This window comes from Cottoperca gobio, chromosome 3, assembly GCF_900634415.1.
Source record: "Cottoperca gobio chromosome 3, fCotGob3.1, whole genome shotgun sequence".
Taxonomy (NCBI): Eukaryota; Metazoa; Chordata; class Actinopteri; order Perciformes; family Bovichtidae; genus Cottoperca; species Cottoperca gobio.
This window is the reverse complement of record NC_041357.1, coordinates 9,575,006-9,597,975: the sequence shown is the minus strand read 5'-3', so window position 1 is coordinate 9,597,975 and position 22,970 is coordinate 9,575,006. Positions and strand designations below refer to the sequence as shown.

At 41.4% G+C, this 22,970-nt stretch overlaps 1 protein-coding gene, 1 long non-coding RNA gene and 2 other non-coding genes across 4 annotated transcripts in view; all 4 read left to right on the top strand.

Moving 5' to 3' along the window:
• lrp4 (low density lipoprotein receptor-related protein 4) overlaps positions 1-8,821 on the top strand; it is an 88,996-nt gene extending 80,175 nt beyond the window's left edge. Inside the window, exons 27-36 of the mRNA XM_029425438.1 lie at positions 165-383; positions 580-714; positions 1,461-1,569; positions 1,867-2,059; positions 2,993-3,106; positions 3,697-3,808; positions 3,936-3,997; positions 4,327-4,414; positions 4,516-4,657; positions 6,881-8,821. Coding sequence (XP_029281298.1) covers positions 165-383; positions 580-714; positions 1,461-1,569; positions 1,867-2,059; positions 2,993-3,106; positions 3,697-3,808; positions 3,936-3,997; positions 4,327-4,414; positions 4,516-4,657; positions 6,881-7,222 — 1,516 coding nt within the window. The 3' untranslated portion in view covers positions 7,223-8,821. The remainder of the gene's footprint in view (positions 1-164; positions 384-579; positions 715-1,460; positions 1,570-1,866; positions 2,060-2,992; positions 3,107-3,696; positions 3,809-3,935; positions 3,998-4,326; positions 4,415-4,515; positions 4,658-6,880) is intronic.
• Positions 8,822-11,639: 2,818 nt separating this feature from the next.
• Positions 11,640-16,326, top strand: LOC115003681 (uncharacterized). Its single transcript, XR_003831687.1, has 6 exons — positions 11,640-11,713; positions 12,116-12,203; positions 12,771-12,892; positions 14,501-14,633; positions 15,186-15,279; positions 15,479-16,326. It is a non-coding gene; the product is annotated as an uncharacterized LOC115003681 (long non-coding RNA).
• Positions 12,276-12,389, top strand: LOC115006536 (small nucleolar RNA SNORD67). Its single transcript, XR_003832085.1, has one exon. It is a non-coding gene; the product is annotated as a small nucleolar RNA SNORD67 (small nucleolar RNA).
• On the top strand, positions 14,294-14,404 carry LOC115006537 (small nucleolar RNA SNORD67). The gene has a single exon (XR_003832086.1). It is a non-coding gene; the product is annotated as a small nucleolar RNA SNORD67 (small nucleolar RNA).
• Positions 16,327-22,970: the final 6,644 nt, after the last annotated feature.

The window sequence follows — 22,970 nt, the reverse complement described above, 5'->3', positions numbered from 1 at the left end:
CTAGACATTTAAAAACACAGTAGATTATAGAAACAAATACAGATGTTGCATCAAGTTTGCTTTGTGTTATTGTTGCTCTGCCCAAATAAATTAGTAAGAATGATTTTGAAAACATGCTTGTCTAATGAAGTGGCCCTATGTCAACCCTTCCCTTTGCTCTGTAGGCGTGCAAACCTAGACGGCAGTGGCATGGAGACGGTGATCAGCCAGGGTCTGAAGACCACAGATGGGCTGGCTGTAGACTGGGTGTCCAGGAACATGTACTGGACCGACACCGGGCGCAACACCATCGAGGTGGCCCGCCTGGATGGAACGAGCCGCAAAGTCCTAGTCAACAACAGTTTGGATGAACCCCGAGCCATCGCAGTGTTCCCCAGCAAAGGGTAAGAGAGGGGGCTTCACCCTAAAACTAAATCTTGGGTTATGGGTTTTGACAGAAATGTGTTGGGAGTTTGAGCTTTTAGGGAATTTAGGTGGAATCTTAGCAGAAAGAAGGCACACATGGTGAAGAGTTATTTGTTTTAGTTTGGAACTTCGTACAATAGAAGGTCTCTTCACCAGTTCACCTCGTCTCTGCAGGTTCCTGTTCTGGACTGACTGGGGTCACATTGCAAAGATTGAGCGATCTCATCTGGACGGCTCGGACCGAAAGGTTCTGATCAACACCGACCTCGGCTGGCCCAACGGTCTCACTCTAGACTACGACACCCGAAGGTCAGAGACGGAGAGAGAAGCATGTCTGTGGAAGGAGCCACAAAGGGGCCTTGTAAATTCAATTAGATTAGATATTATTGAACGTTTCATGATCTAATTATCACTGTGAGGAAAGAAGATCATCACAGTATCAGAAAGTATTATCTACAAGCAGAGTCATGAAGATTATACATCTGCACATACTGAATGTAGAGTTGAGCTTAGACCTCTGAAAGTTAAGCCAGCTCGGATCATGTAGAGCTAGATGACGCTTAGTCAAATAATCGATAGACAGAAAAGTAATCGTAAACTATTTAGATTATCGGTTAATCGTTAAAGTAATTTTTCAAGCAAAGATGGCAGAAAATGCTGTTTTCTGCCTCAAATATGGAGATTACCTGCTTTTCTTTGTTTTATTTAATACACTGAATATATTTGGACTGTCTAAATAAGACATTTAAAGACGTCACCTTGAACTTTGAGAGACTTTTTATAAAATCAAGGAAATAATGGGCAAATTGATCGATGATGAAAGTAATCGTTAGTTGCAGCCCTTCTGATACAGCTTTTGTTTTAGGAAGTGGTAATGATGTAAAAAAAAAGAGAAGCAAAGTTGTCTCAACTTTTTCTCCATCCAACAGTTTTGTTGTGTTGTTTGTATTTAGCCTCGCAGGGTGTTTAAACGTGTTTTCCCAATGCAGTCCGAAGACATGTACAGTGTCTTTACAGACAGAAGTGTGCTTATGAAGCTGTGATGTATTCTGCAGGATCTTCTGGGTGGACGCGCACTTGGACAGGATCGAGAGTTCGGACCTGAACGGGAAACTGCGCCAGGTCCTCGTAAGCCCGGTGTCCCACCCGTTTGCCCTCACACAGGTACCACCTACCCCTCCTCACCCTCAGCTGTCAATCACTGGGCTGACCCTTCCTCCTGGCTGCCTCCTCCACTCACCTGCTCTCTTTCACTCATCGGCTCACCGTGTGACTCTCAACACTCGTCTCTCCGTCCTCCAACTCATGCTGAACCCATTCGACTTAACCATTTTCTTCTACTTCTCTTCCACTCTGACCCTCATTTTTCTTCCTCCCCTCTCCCTTCCCTTTCTTCCTCCCATCCCCCTTCTCCTTGTCTGTGTTTTTCCTCTCCTCTCTTCTTCTCCCTCGTTTCCCCAGTTGAAGCCGGTGTCCTCCCCTCTAACTCCTTTCTCCCGACTCTCGCAGCAAGACCGCTGGATCTACTGGACGGACTGGCAGACTAAGTCCATCCAGCGGGTGGACAAACACACCGGCCGTAACAAGGAAACCGTGCTGCCCAATGTGGAGGGCCTCATGGACATTATAGTGGTATCACCTCACAGGCAGACAGGTAAGGACAAACACTCCAGCTGACATGAGAGACACCAAAGACCTCGCTGTCTTCATCTGTGAGGACACTGAAGTGTTCCGCTGTTAAAGTGCTGCCGCAGCAGAGGCTGATTTGGACGTGCAAGCTTGAAATATAGCTGGCAATGACCCCAGGTACAGAGCGGGTTGCAAGGTTTAGTCAGTTATACCCGTTTTCCACCAAGAGTAGCGCGGATATGCAGGTATTTTAAACGCAGACAGAAACGACCAAGAAAAAACATACACCGGTTGAAATTGTATTTAAATACATTACAGTGCTATGTGGTTATCTGATATAAACACTAATGATATGCATGAGTTGGAAATATTTCTACTTGATTACATTGTTAGCCTGAACGTTACTGTGAGCGTAGAACAAGCATCGGGTGTTGCTTTGCCATCCATGGGACTCGTATGTGTGAGACTGGATGATTTGTGTCTGTAAAAACAGGATACTTTCATAACGACAGCACAAGCTACAGCCTCAGAAAATGAACTTCACATTTAATCAGTGTCTTTTACAGTCTCAGCAAAGTCAAAAAAAATGAACCCAATCAAATGTTTTTCTGTTTCTTTGTCTCCCTGTGAAAATGAAACAGAAGTTTGAATTACAGTCGCATTGGATTTACAAGAAGCTTGGTAATTGGAAAGAAGCTTGTTTAGTAACCTTTCGTCTGGTACAATTTCTGCTGCAGGGGTGTTCAAAACAAATCTCCAGTCCCTCTCATGTAACTTAGCTAAACATCATGGATTTGTTTGAGCTGAGTCACAGTATCGTTAGAGGTTTGCACGCTGAATTGAAATCTCGTCTCGTTCTCATCTGATGAAATGAACAAAACTTAAGGCGGAAACACTTCAGATAAACTACTCAGACTGTTTGGTGCCCGTTGTGAATCTTCCCTCTCCTCTCATCTAGGTACCAATCCCTGTGGGGTAAATAATGGCGGCTGCACTCACCTCTGCTTCGCCAAGACCAACAGTTTTGTGTGCGCCTGCCCCGATGAGCCAGATGTGCGACCCTGCTCCACCAGTGAGTGACCGCGGCGACTGTCCTATATGTTGTTTGACTAAATAGAACCTCGCCAGAAAGACATTTCCATCCTAGCCACAGTTGTTACAGTTTAAACTCTCTATCCTATCTATATCAATATATATTGACAAAGAACTAAGGCTGCATGAGAACATATCTAATTAAAGTGCAGATCTCTGCCGGGTGTGAAAAGTTAGACCTAACCTTTTTATGGATGGCAGTGTTTTGAGCCAAAATGTGGCCTGCATCAGACTTTTGCTACTGAAGCAGACGTTGATGACTTGTGGCCTCTACCGGCAGATTATGAGTGAGTGAGGTGTCAGCAGTCAATTATAGTATAAAACATATATCCCAACCATGAGAGGTCCTTCAGAGTACAGTCCTAAATGTTCAGAAAAGATAATGGCTGATGGGTCCAGTAGTAGTAGGGTTAGCTGCAGACGGATACAGATGCGCACACACACACACACACACACACACTACCGATCACATGATCCCTCCAGGAAATACGCCTGGTGGAGATATTAACCGAAAGCTACCCACCAGTATGCTCTCTCCCACTCTGTTTCTAATGTGCATGTGTTCATCAGTTTCAGGTTACGTCCCCACCGCTCCTGCCAGAGGAACCAGCAGCACTCCGGTCCCCAACAAGATCCCCAAATCTCCAACAGACGCTCCACGTGGAGGACCCTCACCGGTCAAGTACGTCTGTTTGTCAGTAACCATCAGTAATACAGAAGCTTACAGACTCCCCAAAGGCCCTACAGAGAGTTATCTTCAGGGAAGTCCATACAAAGTTTCTCAAGATGGATTTGTCTTATTTTTGCAGCTGCACTGGCAAGAACTTGAACGTAGAAGGCTGCTTGAGCAACGTGGTGACGGCTCCTCACGGTCAGTACACGACAAAGTTCTCTCTTCATCAGTTTGCACACTACATGTTGTCTTAAAGGAACAGTCTGACATTTGGGAAATTCACATTTACCATCTTACCCACAGTAAAAAGCAATGTATCCATTGTATCAAATATGGACTGAAGTCAGCCAAAGTCTGTCGTCAAAGTAATGAAATGAAAATGAGACGATGTCGTAACAATAATAAAACTTTAGTTACATAGCACTTCTCAAAAACACAGCTGTGAAGTGCTTAACAAAAAGACAATGTAGCCACTGTATTTGCTCTGTAAACACAGCAGTCTTTAACATCTGTGCCATCTGTTGCAGGAGAAGGACTTCACATCAGCTATGTGATTGGTGGAGTTCTGACCATCCTGGCTATTCTGATCCTCATCGCTGCTTTGATTATTTACAGGTCAGTCCCATGCTTAACACTTCCTAATTGTCTTACAAACACAGCGTGTCATAATAACACAGTTTTGTTTATTAAACCAATTTCTATTTTTTGATTTACAGACATAAAAAGTCGAAGTTCGCTGACCCGGGAGTGAGCAACCTGACCTACAGTAATCCCTCGTATCGGACGTCCACACAAGAGGTCAAGATTGAGGCGTCGCAAAAGCCTCCAATATACAACCAGCTTCGATATAAGAAAGAGGTAACAAACAGTCTGAACACTGAAGTAAAAAAACAACAAACCTTTTATTTTGCTTAATATTTGAATGGATTCCAGGTCAATCCATGACTCCATAGAATGAATCACAGATTATGGAGGTGTACGGTGGGTAACCATAGAGACAAATGCCTTCACTGTTTGTCTGATTGATCGTGTTGAAATATTGTAACATGTCATGTTACACAAGTAGGTTATAGACACCAGCGCTCATCTTTTCTCTCCCTCCTCTCTCTCCTCACTGCAGCTCTCTCATCCCTACAACTCCCTCTCTCCCTTTATCTTTTGACCCACTTGTCCCGTGGAGAGGTAGTTACTCAGCATGAAGGAGTTGTGTGCTCTATTGCTTCTTTTGTGTTCCTACACCTCTTCTGTCTTTCCACTGCATGCGACCTGCCGTCCAAATGTAACAATCAGTCAGTTTTTATACTACCTTTGTTTTGTAAAACTGACATTTCAACAGGCAAGGACTCAAAGTGTATGGATACCTTTTTTTAAAGGTGCTACATGTATCAGCATTACATCATTCTCAAATCAATAGTGAAGCCTTGAAATACCTATAAACAACTAAGAGCACACTGCAGGCAGTCGGTAGCCTTCAGGTCAGAACAGTGATACTGTAATCGATAGCGTAACACTACATTTCTCATCAACCCTGTTAGTTCCCACTGTAGGTGTTTGTCAAAAGAGAGAAAAGATTGAAGCGATGGCCGCTTTTTGTTTTATTCATCATTATGAGCTTAGCTATGTATTGTGTAGATATAAGGCCAAATCCTTTTGTAATTCACTGTTCATTGCAACTCCCAATGCACGAAAGTCATTTAAAATACTGGGCACTTCAGCGCTGAACTGCTTGTGGGCTGTTTGTAAAAGCAGCAGTTTCAAGCAAGTTCACTGCATTGGGTCATTTTGCCTCACCAGGTGTGTCATATCTACTGTTTGTATTCAAGCCGTAGATACACACTTCCAATTATTGCTGCTACAGCAGACTGAATAATTTGTCTTTGGGTGTTATACACAGCAAATCCTTTTGCTCTAAAAAATAAAAACGACCTGATTCGTGCTAAAAAAGCAATACAGTAGATTCCACTCCAGATTCCACGGGCGGACAGCCTGGTGTTTTTGTTAATGGCAGTTATATACCTGTAGCACCTTAATCTGAAACTGAGAAACTAACTCCAGAAGAACGCACAGCATTACTAAAAGGAGCCAACTTGCTGTGCATGGGTTGTGTTTGAAGGTTTTATTCTGGAGTGTTGTGCAGTGGGCTGCTGATTAATCTTTAAAGGGAAATCCACCTTTAACTGAACTGTTAATGTTTTGGTGATGTTTGTGTTGCAGATTTTAACATTAATAACCTGTAATTATTCTTTAAAGATATAAAGTGTAAGTTTGTATGTTATGTATCTTGTTGAGTTGTGTACTAACAATATACCGAATGTTTCCAAAAATGTTCAAACTCGAGGAACCCATAAATGTATTCAAGGTAACGTTTCATCAGGTGGCCTGTAATGGTGTCGTACCCCTCGCGCATGCGTCAGCAGTGTTTTCTGCCAGAAGCGGTCATAAATCGACTTTTTGTCCTTTTTAAGCCACACTTTTAGGTGAAGGATTGTAGTTATCAGACGTCTGGATATTAAGTAATCAGATAAACAAGCTGAGCAAATATTAGCGGCAGCTCTGCTCGAAGCCCCTCTGGGACGTCCTTTGTCCGCCAAACAGTGTCGGAGAAACAGTGATTTTTTTTTTGGGTGAAAATGCTACATTAAGTGTTTTTACTGGCTTTAACCACCTGTTTGTATTGGAGAGGAGGAAACCTCTGTGGATAATTTGCCTCCCGGTAAAAAGAACTCCTGAATGACGAACAATGATGAGCTGGGAGAAGCTGACTTCGATGACTGTAATGGTGGTGAGGGTAACGACTCCGATTAGCCCACGCTACTTCACACGGCGCTACCTCTCTGATTGAGAGACCCCTAGTGGCCAAAAATTCTATATTTTGTTTAAAAAGGAGGTTAGGGTTGAGGAAGGATGAAAGAGAGAACGAAATGTGCATGTGACAAAGAAATAAAGGTTAAAAGTGAGTACACTGAAAACCAAAAATTGTATCACAGAGTAAATGTTAGAGTACCTGAAGGTGGATGTTCCCTTTAAACCGCTCATATAGAGCCATCACTCTCACTAACTACTCGTTTCTCATTTTTCCAGGGGGGAGTGGACGGAGGCTACACCAAGGAGAAGATCCGCATTGTGGAGGGCGTGTGTCTCCTGTCCAATGAGGAGCTTTACTGGGACGACCTAAAACAGATCAAGCCGTCCCGAGGCGGCCTGCACACCTGCATGCGTACAGACACCGTGTCCCTGCAGGCCAGCAGCGCTTCGCTAGATGACGGCGAAACGGAGCAGCTCCTCCAGGAGGAAGCGTCAGAATGCTCCTCCATAACCACTCTGACCCCTTCAGCCATCACCCCACAGCGCCACGCCCAGCACAGCCTGCCCGACACCGGCTGGGTCTCCACGCGCAAGCCCTCCACCGAGAGCGAAGTGTGAGGGAGGCCCACTGCCCTCCATGCTTTATCTCAACCTCCATTACCTAATACACACACACACACACACACACACACACACACACACACACCTGTATTTATAGCTGGTACAAACACACAAAGATAAATAGGTACAAACACAGTAACAGTTGCATACGTAGAGTAACGGTACAAATGAACCTGGTTACACACAACTAAGCTTCCATAAACACAACTCCTGTCTCTGAAACTGGGGCTCCGTCCTACTTGTGCACACACACATACACTCACACACACACACACACACATATGCAGTGCGGCTCCTCCAACAGTACCCTCAGTGCTACTGCCTTTAGGCAAAATGATAAACTAATGAGCATGCTGGAATAAGAAAGCAACTGGGGAGGAAGTGAACAGAGAGACACGAGCGTTACCTGGAGCCTCTTTAAAGGATGCAGCCTGTCAATGCGACAAACGCTTCTCTGTGTACAACTTCGCCTTTATTTTCCGTGAACTTTTTTTTGTTTTTTTGGGATAAAGCTCGAACGACATACTCCCCCGGACGATGTAACCGTGATGCTCTCTCTAATGCCACTCATGTCTTTATGAACTCTATTTATGAACGTTTTTTTTGTACTTGTGGAGTGGGTTTGCTGACTTTCAGAAAATGCAGAGAGTGTTGTGTTAGAACCCAGGTATTCAAGAGTTGTATTTATGTCAGTGCCAAAGGGTGGGGCTTCACAGAGTCTCCATGCTTCTTTCAGCATTTACACTTCAATTGAAATGTATCTTAATTACGGGATGTTTGTTTCGTTTGACTTTACTGGCTGGCCCTCACCGGTGGGAGACCTCAGTAATGACACCCCCGACAGGTCAAGCAAGGACACAGTGTAGCTGGTACTCCCAGTCGGCTGCAGAAGTCCATTCGTCCTTTGCAGAATTAACCCGAAAGGAGCCTTTAAAAAAAATAAAAATAAAAAAAGTTTAAAGTTGTAATTCAACCATTGCTGATCCACGATGAAGTAACAGCCTAAGTGCCAAACATTTCGTTTTTTCCCCTCCTTCAGCTGTATAAATATATATAATAGGTTTAATAGATTTTAAAATGTTCATGACATTCTTTATACTTGGATTTGGTGACACAAATCACTAAAAGAAACATATTTTCTCACCACTAGGGCTATTCAGTCATGCAGATAGTTGTGGTTTTCTTTACCCAGGTGTTAGTCTCTGGGAGTGTTTATTTCATTGGTCTTTCTATAAAAACAAATTGGAACATGTCCCTTGGGTTTACTATCCAGATAAATGATTATCTACAGCACTTACTCGTAGAATTTGAAACTTTGATTGACACAAGTTCAACAACACATTTTAGCGCTAAATAAAAACAAACCGCTCCCTTACAGTTTTGTATGTGTATTGTGCATTGTCATCACCAATGTCCCCTTATCCTTGCTATCTACACACATTCTCTACTCATGTCATATCTCCAACTTTTAAACTGTTATCAGCTGCCTATAAAACAATTATATGTGCCATTCTGCCCTCCATATCATCCTCATACCTCCCTCTTTGACCCACAGCGGTTTTAGGCTTGTGTGAAATTGAGTGTTTTTTTAAAGACTGCTACAAATATATATATATATATATATATATATATATATATATATATATATATATATATATATATATATATATATATTAGATAAACAAACATATTACATTGTTTAAAAAACAACAACAGCCTTTTAACTAATTTTAAAACTTAACTGAACAAGATAATGTTGAGCAAGATTATGTTGTAGTTTTAGATTTTTGCATCACTACATCAATGTGATTTTTGCAATTTACATTTTATTACATCTGGAACATAATCACAGAATGTCCTTTTGGCGTTGCGGTAAGGGGAAGTTTCAGAGGTGAATATTTCATAAACTTGGCACACAACCAAAAGTATCTGCATGGCCAAACGCTACAAGAGGTAAATGAGAACATTTGTTGTTTTTGGTAATTTGAGTTTTCATCCATCAACTTTAAATCTGTAATACAAAGTTGTACTTGCAGTATCTGCCACAGTACAACAAATGGGTAACTTAGGAACACTGTGCATGTCTGACCCCATCAGACAGTGAGGGTTATAGTTTAGAAATGTATCACTGACAACTTACTGAAAAATGAATTTAATACAAGTAAAGATATTATGCATTGCTTTAACTTTAGAGTACCATTCTGCCTGTTGTTGAAATATGGTACAAGGAAAATACTATATTGCTATATTGACAAATATATCGGTTAGAATTTATAGAACCAATGTATTTTGAAGTATCTGCTACGAGCTCAGCAACTTGCTGATTTGCTGCTAGACAAGCACTGAGGCCAATGAAAGAAGGTCTTGGCAGCTACGTAACTACGGTCTCTGGCGGTTGGTTGACAGTTGGCCTACAGAGCATCACAGATCCAGTAACCAATCATCCCGGCTCACAGTCCCTCCAACTCTGCTGCAGGAAAGCTACAACTGTACAGATTTTATCATGCGGATATAAGCAAACATTTCTGTTGAAGATATTGTGTTGATTAAGTTGTATAGTCTTTTGTACAAAGGGATTTCATGACCGTTTTTAGACTTGTATTAATTTTACTCACTGGAAAAGAACTTCTTTGTTTTGTTTTTTGCTGGATTATTTTAACCACTGTGTTTCCAAGCCTTGTAAATGATAGGGAAGATGCCAGTTATTTAATAGTGCTCTTTTATCTTATGAAATACTGGTCGCGTATAGCTGTTGTAAAGTTAACAAAAAGAGGTATTTATGATTTCTGTTTGGTTGTCACTTGATGTGTAAATATGAAAAGACTGTATATGTATTTCCATGGCAGTACTAACAAGCTGTGTTGTGTGATATAGTGAATGATCCCTTTGCTATCTTTTAATATAAAATTGCATTTGCATTTCAATGAAACCTTTGGCTCATCCATCTATGCACTGTATTGTTCTTAGACAAATGCCTTCCTCATCAGACAAAATCCTCATAAAGCAATAAAAGGAAAACTGATGTCTGCTTGTGCAGATAATTACAGACATAACAATGGGAGTAAAGATGTAATCAGAGAATCAGGGTTTTGGAGGCATGAAGCCAAGTCATCCAACTTAGAGCAAGAGAGGAAGGATCCCTCTTCTAGGACAAACGGACACTAGTTATAGTATAAAAAGCAACATAGTAATTTGTAGAATTACATTCTAAAATGTGAAGACAAGTACATCACTTTTAATATTAAGTGTTATTAAAGCTGCAAGCATTGATTAAAGGGCCCTCGCCCCATGTGTGTGCCAGCTGCGATTTTGTTCCGATTATTGGACACTGCGTGAAAGAGAACGCTGATATTTACTCCATGGAGTAGATGTCACTATATTTCCTGCTTCCAGTGAGTGGCGCTATGACTTTGGCTCAATATGTTAGTGCTTTTCAAGCAGGCCAAGTTTCGAGCAGATCAGACATTGTACAGCGAAGTTACAACAACTTCCTGTTTCATAGGGAAGAACGCCATGCCACGTTGAAAGTGTGTATCAACACCAAAAAGCATCTCACATCATCCTGCACGTCTGTAGACTTCACTGACCAAGTTTGAGGTGGATCTGATTGACTTTGTAGGAGTAGTTGCTCAAAGTCTAATAGTTGTTGTTTACTTTTGCCAGTGTGCGGCGCTCTGATTCATGCTCAATATTGATGTCTGGATCTCCTCAGGCCTGGACTCAAGCATGTGAAATTTGGAGCAGATCGGACAAAGAACAGTGAAGTCACAACAGCTTCCTGATTCATGGCGAGGAACTCCACACTATTGCTAAGGTTTTTTTTTTTTAAAGCTTCACAATTCATTATCACACATGTCTTACGGTCAAATTGACAAAACCGGAAGTGAATCTGTGAAAATCTTTGGCAGGAGTTTCGAAAGGTTTGACACATGTAAATCATCTACAATTACCTCATCGTTTGAGGTATCAAATCTTCCTTCACAATTTGGCTTTACATTAGTCATAGGGTAATTCCAATCAAAATTAGAATGTTTCCGATGAACTCTCTTGGAGGAGTATCACTATGTTACAGTAGACATGTGGAAAGGTGAGGATGTATTGAGGGCCAACTGCCACACCAAGGGCTTAAAGTTTAGTCTTTGCGTGGTGCTCAGTTTTTACCACAGGCAGTCCATGGATTATAAAGAGAATGGTCAGGCACACAGAGAACAGTAGCACACATTGAAAATAATAATACATAGAATTGAACCAAAATATAAGTATTTGTTTGTTTTTTTAACACTTGTGAAGAAAAAACAACTGTGTACCGAGTGTGTGCATGTGACATATATACAACTTGTCATTGGTGGTTCAACTGGAAAAAAAGTCTAGCTGACCAATAAACGTCCACCATCGTCCAGACGTTTGAGCCAATCAGCTATTAGCTTTACAAAACGTAGAAACGAAGAAAACTTGTCCGGTGGACTAGATAGGTGTTTCCTACTACGAGTAAGAAACCCAGCCAAAAATGTTCATTAATATTTAAATTCGATACATTCTCTCTATTTGCGAAGTTTGTATTAAGTGTATGTATTACTTGATTGTTCTGTTTAAGGAAGAACAGTGTGACGTTTTTAAGAAACAAGCGGATGTTAGATGCTACCGTTAGCATAGCTAACCAGCTAACGGTTAAGCTACGCTATCTTGGTTAGTCAATGTTGGCCTTTTGTTTTAACTAAAAGTAATTAGTAACCAACCATTACAGTTTCTTACAATGTCACATAGGCCAGTTTACCTTTTTACTTTTGAGTTTTTTCAAGACGTGATGGGTAACCAAGATCGGCCACGTTTTGTTCACATGGCTATGGCTAACATTAGCTTCTTTTGCATGGTTTGTCTTTGTGTATGCAGGCATTGCTGCCAACTGTCATGAAGTCCTCACATTGTAGCGAGATGAGACTTGAAGGAGCTACATTTCGACCAGAAATGGGAACACAAGGTAAACACAAACCCAGCAGGCATATGGAAAGTCAGGGTTGTATGTTAAAATTCGTAACTTAGGTGTGGTTGATGTGAGAGTGATGAGTTGCACTAATCAGTTGGGGTGTTTGGTGCAGTGGCATCAATACCCCAATCGGACCCAACCTGAGGACACACAGTGTGCACAGGGGCCATCTGACTCAACCCTTCCACCTTTGTATATATACGTCTGTGTTCTGTACACAAGCATGTGCACACGATAGCACGACGTGAGTTTATTTAAGTAACATGATATTAAATTGCTTAATTTGCCAACATTTTTAACAACCAAAGTTTTTTCTACACATACAGTTTAAAAGTTTACAATAAGCTGTTATGTGTATTCAGTCTGAGGTTTCTTTGTGGCTCTGCTCATTAAATCATGGTAATGAGAATACTGTTCTTCCACTGTTGCATTTCAGAAGAATAAGCTGTACCATTTTTTTAATTCTTCAATAATGATCATTGTGTTAAATATTCTTATTCAATTGGACAACTGCTCAAAACAGACCCTGGTTTCTGTTCAATAATGTGGCGTGTTTTCCAGAGTCTCTATTAATACCACCTGAGGGGACGCTGTGCTGTGGAGGTTCTCAAGCTTCTCTCCTCTCCTCCCTCAAGCAGGACTATCGCTCACTGACCTGCAGGTCAGCTCCTTCATTGCTAAAGGTCAGTTTATGCTACGGCCCACCATACTATTGATCATGTGCATGTGACGTCACGCTTATTTCCCAACCCGGAATTCAGCCATGTTGGATGGTATATACAACCGTTCACGTGTGAGCTGCTGCAACGCTTCGTAATTTTCTTTGTATTTAAATGTCTAAGATTGAAAGAAAATGCCAACCTTGTGCGCAGTGTATAATTGTGGTCATAACGCTACTCGTGACCCAGAGAAACGGTTCTTTAGATTTCCTACAATCATCAAAAACAACGATCCACAAAAGAGGGATGAGTTGCTGTCTACCGAACGCCGTACGCTGGTTTAGCAACATAACTCGTGAGGATTTAACAGAAGAAAAAGCACAATTCACCCGTGTGTGTGGCGTCCACTTTATATCTGGTAAGAGCTCATGCTAAAGCTATGTTTACGTTAGCGAGGATAACATCGCCGCTCTTCTCACTCACAAACCACGGCTTGAGCGATGTATCTCGAGGTCTTTGAGAGTGATTTACACGGGCATGGACGAGCACCCTGTCATCTTGCAGTGGTTTGGTAAGAAGACTACCAACCCAGCCAGAAACAAAGACATTATAAGCATCTAAGCTCTTGTATGCCTTCATTTGTGCGTTGGTTGCCCACGACGTTTGTAGCACAAGGTAGTTCACAATATCCGGATATTCAATCGGCGGTAATGAATCTAAATCCTCAATATGAATCCGACGGCTTTAGCGTGTACGAGTCACGGCCGCACATTTGGACTTTTTCTCTGAATCTTGCCTTTGCAGAGGACTCCAGAGAGTCAGAATACTTAGAAGAAGTCAGAGTTGTTTTGTTGTAGTTGTTCGCTTTAGACACCATTTTTGATTTGTATATCATCCAACATGGCGTCGCACGCATACGTCACACAGTTTTGTCACGTGTTTGCACACGAAGAATAGGATAATTATTTCCTCTCCTTTCCAACAAAGTATTTGTTTTAGATTAGCTAGACACCCACGCTGTTTTTGACGAGTGTTTCTGAATCAGTCATAACATCCTCTACAAATGGTTTAAACAAATATCCGCCATGTACAATTTTTATAAATACCAGTAGGCTGTATCATCACCAAAGACATATTGCCTTCTGGTGTTGTCTGACTCTTCTTCAGAGGTGTCTTCACATCACTATAAGTATGCAGCAGTCACTTGCAAAGAACAATGATGACTTTGGTGTCTTCGTGCAAAAAGTTGCACATCAAAAAAGTGGTTTCTTTTAAGTCCATTGATCTAATTTGTGTAAATTTCAGTTTAGCAAATATAGTGGAAACATGTGGGGAAATGGATTCAGGGATACGTGCTTCGAAATGCCCTCACTATCCAAAACTAAATAGTCCTGCTATACCATATAGTGTTCTAGAGATGTGTGGTGTGACAATGATGAGTTGCACGATTAGTCGGGTTGCTGTTTGCAGTTGCACAGCAGACCCGTCCTGACAACCTGTGGTGACAGCCATTGTGCACAGGGGCCATCTGAGACACACCCACACCTGACAGAGAAGCAGCGACTTAAAGGTTTCCTCGTCATTTCCTTTCCTAAAATTGTGTGTTTCTGTTGTGTTCTATTCCTTTCCCAGCCTGAAGATGGGAGACTTCAAGGACGTGGTTAGGCAGGATGTTTGAGCTACTGTGAACACGATGAACAAAATGTATCCTGACAGCAAAAGTCTTCCCTCCATAATGTGTGGGAGAGCTCCATCCTGAGAGCTGGTGAGGACACAGCCTGATTCAGTTTGTTTTCCCTCTTTCCTTATTATCAGATTTAAAAAGTCAGCGCTCAAAGCTTCACTTTGGGATCAATGCAGCTGTGGCCTCATGCCAGAACTTAACAATACATATAGTGTAAATATGGACTGTCAGTTAAGAGCATGTTGGAGTATTCAGCCAGGAATATGGCGCCACCCCTTAAACGGAGGAGAAAACGTTTGATGATTCAAGGTTTCTTGAGAAACTGTGGCGCAGCAGTGTGCTTGCACAGCGCCCGTCTTTATGAAAAATCAATGGAGAGCATCTGGACGATGAGATTACTTTTTTTTTACATTCCTGTAAGCATAAAAAAGGAGGATACTGTAACTGGACTGTTTGACCAGCCAACATTCATGTTCTTAGAGTACAAAGTTCTGCACGTCTCCTGTGATTTAAGATCAGATTTTGGTTTTGGTTAATAACAGCAATGACATCAGGAAGATCACATTTAAAGTCAAAATGACCATCTTAGACTGTTTGTTTGTTCGTCTCAGTGATGACTTGTTCTCTTTGTAGGCTATGCCTATCATCGTGACCCAAATCCTGCTGTGATGCTACATCCCACATTCTATCTGGGGACTTGAACTCCAGCGTGCAGGCTTCTGCACAGGTGAGGGCGTATTATTAGAGTTGGAACAAACGATGACACAAATACAAATTGAATATTGTGCTGAACTTGTTTTTAAGCTGAAAAGTTTTCTTCAGACCAAACAACTGTAGAAACAATTTGCAATATTGTGGTGTTTCTATTTCTACTCTGTCTTAATGTCACTCTGAAGGAAGACGTCTGTCTTTTCTGTCCTTTACAGATGGATGAGGTGTTGGACCAGAGCAGCATGTCAGATGATGATCAACAACATCAACAGTGCTGCAGCTGCATGTCATTCACCGCACGGAAATTGATGACCACTGAGTTCCCTGTGAAGACCTCATGCAGCGCTACAGCTGTAGAGGGGGGGGGGGGGGGTCCAGTTTTACTACAATAATCTTACATTTAGACTTTACTGTCATCAATGCAAAAACATGTTCCAGACACACATTGTAGGGATTATGCACAACACTATCATATGTAGCTCTAATAGTCCTTGTCATAGCATCCAACGGTTCATTAATCCCTTTGAGTCGGAGCAGTCGCGTACATCACAGTAATGGCTTTTACTGAGGCTGTTTTGCAGAGGTGACTGGAATCCTCTGAAGGATTGCAGGTTTTGTGATTGCCTTGCGTCATCAGAGGCCACAGCTCATCTTAAATATCTGCATGTTTCCTGTGGTTCTGTCAGCCAGCTCAGGCCTGATGATGTGTGCTGGGATGGGCAATGACAAGATATTCACATCATGATAGTCGTATGCCTAAGTAATAAAAACCCTGTTTAACCTGTGCACAATGTTCTCTACAAGGTAGTCTGCAAAAAGTGAATAGCCAGCGTGACCCTCGTCAAGATCCTGCTGGTCAGCTGCAAACCTGTTAACACAGAATTTCACGACGCGAACTCAGACCCTTAAAGATCAGATGTAGTTGTCAGGGGTGTTATTACCCCTGACAACCTTATTAGAAAGATTATTATTATTATTATTATTATTATTATTATTACTGAAATATCAAAACCTTTTTATATCACTGTATGTGTGTTTTGTCATTTCACAAAATAAAAATGTAAGTTCAAGCCACTTGTGATTATTATTTATGAATGCAACAAGGCTTTACAAAAGCTGAATATCCACCATGAACAGCGAGTTGCAGAGGAAAAAAACGGCTCATTTCAGTCATGCCCAGACAGTTATACTTTATTTAAATCCTGCTTAAGTTTGACTATTGTGATGCTTGTGATTCATTTTAACTACATTTGTTTCAAGAAGCAAAGATGGATAGATACTTTATTGATCCCGAGGGAAATGTAGGCATCCAGTAGACTGTTTTGACTTTGTGGAACTGACTGATTAGCTGTTTGTGGTGAGACATCTGGGAATACATGCTGGCTTATGTTGGCGTACACAGTTCCTTCTTTAGAAAATGGCAGGTGTCTTAAATATTGTTTTGGCTATTTGCAGATCTGCAAACAATTTAATTCACCAAACTCAAAAGTTTAAAAGAAATACATAAGTTTCACCGTACATTATCATAGTATCATGGTTATCTGGCCTAGTCATTGGTCAAATGGAAACAAAGGTAAGTTAAGTTTGATTGATGCTCAATGTTTTGATCAAAGTTTTTGAGACTTCTAATACACTCAAGCTTTATTACAACACTTTAAATCTGTTTCATTTCCAGTGGGCAGGTCAGAAGAAATGTTTAACAGGATTGTGTAAAGCAGGGGAGTCAAACTCATTTTAGTTCAGGGGCCACATACAGCACAATTTGATCTCAAGTGGGCCGGACCAGTAACATCGTATCATAATAACCTATAAATAACAACAACTCCAAATGTTCCCCTTCGTTTTAGTGCAAAAAAGTACAAGTGCATTCTGTAAGGTTCAAACTTAATGAACTATCTTTTTACAAAACATGAAGAACTTGAAATTTCTGAAGAAAAAAAGTTGCAAATTCAACAATAGTATTAGTTTATCATTTACACAGGTGTGTTACAACTTACAGATCACAGTGTGTCTACAAAGACACAACATTTAGTTACAGGTATCTGGAACAGTATTTTACTTTATGATCAAAACAACACATTTTCATCTCTATTTGTGTCCCCTGTGATCAGCTACTACGCCTCCATCAGGCTTAAATCTACCACCAGGTTGTGGAGACTTCTTGGATGCTACCACACAAAGAGACAGACGCTCGTACTCTACTCCACAGAACAATTTACCACCCGATGCACACTTATGCTGGCCATGGAATATGTAGTCAATAAGATTTCAAACTGGCCACTGATGTTTCCGGCTTTGCCCACTAGAGGGTACTCTAGATCTTTCCTTTTAGAAAATCCTTCAAAACGTTTCAGCAGAACAGACCCGTTAGTGTCTTCTATATTTCCAGTTGTTACTATTCCCCATCCGCAGTGAAACTTGTCAGAGCGATTACAAATATTTAAAATTCTCTTTAATTTTACAAGAGGAACTAAACTGTTGCAGGCTTACAGAATCATTACGGAGAGCCAGGCTACAGAGCACAATTTATTTTAACTGCCAGACCCGTTGTGGGACTGCAAACCAACGCTACCAGAAATAAAGGTGTGAAGCAAAATAACACACAAAAACTACAATGAATGTTATAATAAGACTGTTAAACCAACAGAGGATAACCGCTGGTCCAATGACCCGGATGGCAAGGCCCTGGTTATTCACTGAATCATTATTTTATTGTATTTCTTTATTTAACAGCTAGATGGCTAAGCGGGTACTACAGGGCCAGAGGGTGTGGAGGAGCCCATGAAAATTGCTTGTAGTAATAATTTTAAAATCATGATCACACCAAATGAAATAGTGCGTCTACAAATAGTTATAGTGGAATTAACAGGATGAGAGACTGAGCATGCTATAATAATAACATAAAAACCTTTTGCAAGTGGGCTGATGACTCCGCCCCCTTTTCTGCTACCCTAATGGTTCGGTCCACTTCAGCTGTTCTGTTTTGAGTTTGCCTGAAGTGCTGACATGGTGGCGTCTATTGTTTTTTCCAACCTACTGTAGCTGAAACCATACTCACTTCCGTATGACGGAAACCTCCACAGCTGCGTTCCCATGGAAACCACGCTCATGCAGGTCCCACGAAGTATGATGCTACAGTACTTTGGAAAATAGCTTTTCAAAGTTACCTGACAGTGATTTGTTGATGTTAATTCGCCCCTGTTTTAAGTTGTAAGAATATAATAGCAAACAATATCTACTAGTCTAACATTAATTATTGCTTCTCATACACACTTGTTTCCACCTGCCAGGCGTCCTCAGCGCGAGCAGGGAGCTGTTACGTTACCAATGATGGCTGGGCATTGTTCGTAGCTAGTGAGTTGATGATGTTTCTTGGCCTGCTGCAGTGTAATGGTTTTGTAAATGGCCAGCTGTTTGTTGCAACACTTTTGCAATTAAGATTGAAGAGAACTGTGGCGCACGCCATCCTCCACCGAGATGTTCGGGGAAATGCAATAGAAGTCTTGATAGGGCTATTTGAAATTGGCCACACACCCAAATCAGCTCGGCGGTACAACCTCCAAATTGAATATGTACAGCGATTTGTACATGCATCATCCAACAGGGAGATTTCCCCCGACCTGCCCTGTGTGTAATGGCGGGCGTCACGCCAGGAAACATGGTTAAAGGTAACCACTACCTACTATCTTTGTAACAATTCAATGAAATGTATTCAGTGAATGGAATTACACTTTTCAGCAGTATGCAAGTAACACACATACCAACTAGGTTAATGTCTTTCCAGTATGTTCCACAAGGTGTGTAGGGAGGAATACGGTGCTCAAAATGGTCCGACCATGTTGGCAACGCTACAAAATCTCAACAAAAGCAACAAGAAGTCCAAAGACAGCTGTGCCCCAATGGGAACAACTTCATGGGACGCTCCTCTTGTTGTCTGTTCTCACTTGATTAAGGAAGGTACACAAACTGAAGCAAATGGCTCTCCTCCTGACCCACACCTATGCTGGTGGCCTCCTGCTGGACATTCTCCTCTGCCAGCCAGAGGATGAGAAGACCATTTTTGAAGAGTTGGAGCTACTAAAACAAGTATTTGGAGAGCAAGGGACAGGCAGGACTACAGATCATTATTACAGATGACTGTAGTAGAGAGGGTAACTCTGGGGCAGGCTTTTCCTGTAGCCACACTTGTCCTCTGCTGCTTCCATCTTGGACGTGTCTGTGGAGCAAGGAGAGTGGTGTGGACCATAGAGACAGACCACCGCTGTTCACGATGGTCAAAGACCTGCTGTACTGCAAAAAAGGGAGCCATGGTGGATTGGCTTTGCAGCGAGGCAAGAGAACATCCAGTGCAGTTAGTGCTTTTATCAGATCACATTTCCTTTTATAATTCAAGGAAGTCCTGATGCTATTGTGTTTTTTAATTCCCTATGCCATAAAATGTTTGCAGGTACAAAAAATACCTCTAGCACTCCCTACAGCTGCACAACTGTAGGGGTCGTGGGCAGTCAGTTTTAGAGGCAGTCTTGTCACCAAAGGAAACAACATGAAAAATGTAACGGCGACGGCCATGCGTGTCCTGAAGGACAAAATACGACGAGACGAAGGCCTTCCATCCTCTTCAGCTCTTCGTCCTCCTGACTTCAAGGCTTGAGACCTACTACGTGGTCCAAGATGGCAACATTGCAGCTGCTCAAATTCAGCAGGCAATGAGTCTTAACAGCTGTCATAGGGTGATATCCTACAGAGGAATCTGCACCCACACACATTACTTTTAAAGTAAACATATTGTGCCTTGTATTATCTAGGTCTTGTATAGATTGAGGAGAATAAATTACTAGTGAAAGGGTTCAAGTGAACATATGTTGTGAACATGGAGTTGGCGCTGTGTTCGCACCCTGCAGGACAAAGTTGGGTGCCATGCAGACACCAGGCAGCAGTGGGTATAACCTACAGCTGTTTGTCCAACAATCACTTTCCTTCTATCAAATCCAGAGATGACAGCAGGCTGCCAGAGGTCAAGGCCTGATGACTGGCTGCCAGCCGGCTGCTGTGGCACGCAGGAAGTCGGTGCTGGCTCAAAGAGGCGGGAGCCCTGTGAACTGGCACAGCTTGGTTTCATCAGTGGCTTTGCACATTGCCATTGTCAAAAAGCACAGAGGATTGGATTGACTGTTAACTCATATTCCTTCAAAATGAACCTTTTCCATTACACCAGACACGAACAGACAGGGAACGGCATGCCAGCTAGCTAATTCTTGTCTCATTTGTAGTCTGATAAACATTAAATTGATCAAATCCTGTGCACCATTTATGTTCCGAGCTACTGTAGCTGTCATCATTTACGGGAGTGCAGTGTCCACGGGAATGCAGCCGGCGAGGCTTTTGCTATACGCAAATGGGCATGGTTTCATCTAAAGTAGGTTGGAAAAACGATCGACGCCACCCGAACCCGTCAACATCAACCGAGCTGTCTGTCAGGCTGTGTCACAGAGCTGAACAATGAGACTCCTTCTGGGCACTTTTCCTGTCAGACTAAAGTCGACTGTATTAGCCCGACACCACTGCTATAGCAACCGTAGCATAGCAGTGTGTGTGCGTGTGCGTGTGTGTGTGACAGGAGGAGGTTATGTCAGCCGAGAAGAAATGTTTTGTTCAAAGATGTCTTCAGTCTCCTGTACTCTGAGTGAAATGTGAGTTGCGATGTATGGTTTGTTCACTGAGGTGTAATCTCTCAGGCTGCTAAGGGTAGCAGTCCTCCTCCTCCTCATCTCCGCTTAGTTTTTCTTCTTCTTCCTTTTTGCTGCAGACAGATGTTGTCATTTGCTTCACAGTGTGTTTGATTCTGGGGGAGCAACAAACTAATTATCTCAATTTTCATTATTTTGTTTTCAATTCTGCTCTGGTTCCAGGCAAGATATCCTGATGCTTTTCAAAACAAATGGACTCTTTGCTTACTTGTTCATTTAAAATTGCAGGACAGCATTGCAGAAATAGTCCATTAGTAGTAAAGTAGAAGTCCGGCATTCACAATTGTACTTAAGTGAAAGTTAATAAGTGTCAGATGTTCTTTACTATCAAAGTAGAAATGCTGACAGGGCATGAGGCTGAAACCACAGAGTATTTATTTGTGTATCAATCTGTTGTTCTTTTGGATTAATTGGTCCATATAGATGGAAAATTGCAAAAGAAAATGCCTAACACATTTCCCCACAGCTGAAGGAGGCATATTCAAATGACTTGTGTTGTTTGAGGAACAGTCTGTCACTCAAACATATTCAGGTTACACGGACAGAAAACAGAGAAGCAGCATAGTCACATTTCCAAAGATGAAACCAGAGAATGTTCTGCAGCATTAAATATGAGGTAAATTATTAATCAGGCATTAATATTGTTGGAAAGAAATGTTCCGTCAGTAGACTATTTGAATAACCAACTACATGTTTAAGCACTAATATTGAATAAAATAATGTATTGTCCATGTGGGGATGAGACTGTGTGTGAAAAGTGGGATATATATATATATATATCAATATATATATATATATATAAATATGTCCTGCTGAAATGTAGAGGAGGAAAAGTATAAAGTCTCCCAACCCTGACACAGTTATGTAGAAGTTGAGGTATTGTTCATCCTTTTTAAAGTATAGTACTAAATTAATAAATGAGCAGCATGGAGTTACTTGCTCTGGTTTATTTTAAGTGTTGCATCAAAAAAATGTGTTTTCTGAGCAGCTTGTTGCAGTGACTTGTTGAATCTGAGATGTTTACACTGAACATTTCTGGCCAAGATGGACTGTGGGAATATGGGTTTCAGACATTTCACAATGTTGGTCTTCATGAATGCACTACAGTAATAATACTATGCTTTGTCTAATTTCATGCATCATCTTTGTCGTAATGAATATTGATATTTCCGGAGAGGTTGTGCAGTTGCGTGCTCTTATGTCTGCCACAGTTCAACTCCAACCCACGCATTATTTCGATATGGATAATTTCCTGAGAATTCAAAAGATTTGACATTAGAGTGCAAAGACTTTTGCAACCAAGATCTGTAATAGAAATCCCCAATGGTGAGCGTTCAAATGTTCTTTATCTGCACCCCAACCAATGATGGTGTGTGAAGGTGTGTGTTACAACTGTGTATGCAAGCTGGACAGAACATCTTAAATAACGCCGGCTGGCAGTTCAATTTATAAATATACTGTATACCAGGAATTAAAAGTAATGATCATTGTTACGACCCGGCTCGGCAAGGGGAAAGGAGTAACATAAAACCAGATGGTCATGGTTTAAATAAGATACATTTATTAATATAACTGGACAATTGGCAAACAATTGCTTTTAGACAGACAAATGGAACAAAAGGAGGGCTCTTACACCAGAGCAATGAGGCGTCAAAGTCAAACTAACAGAACAATAAACCCCAACCTAAACAACTCTAAACAAAACTTGGGGTGAAAACTGGATCAATACCAAATTCAAACAAAAGTCATAAATAGTACTGAAGCACCTAGCGATTCCAACACCTTGGATATTAATATGACAATTGCCAAATTATGTTTTAAGTTTAATTTGTTGTATATAACAAATTTGCAAAAGTAGCAAATAAGAATGACCTGAGCACCAAATGTATTGTTTTGAACAGAAAAGGGTGAAAGTGGCAGCACATACAGTACTATCTAAAGGCCCTGCCACACAGTTCCA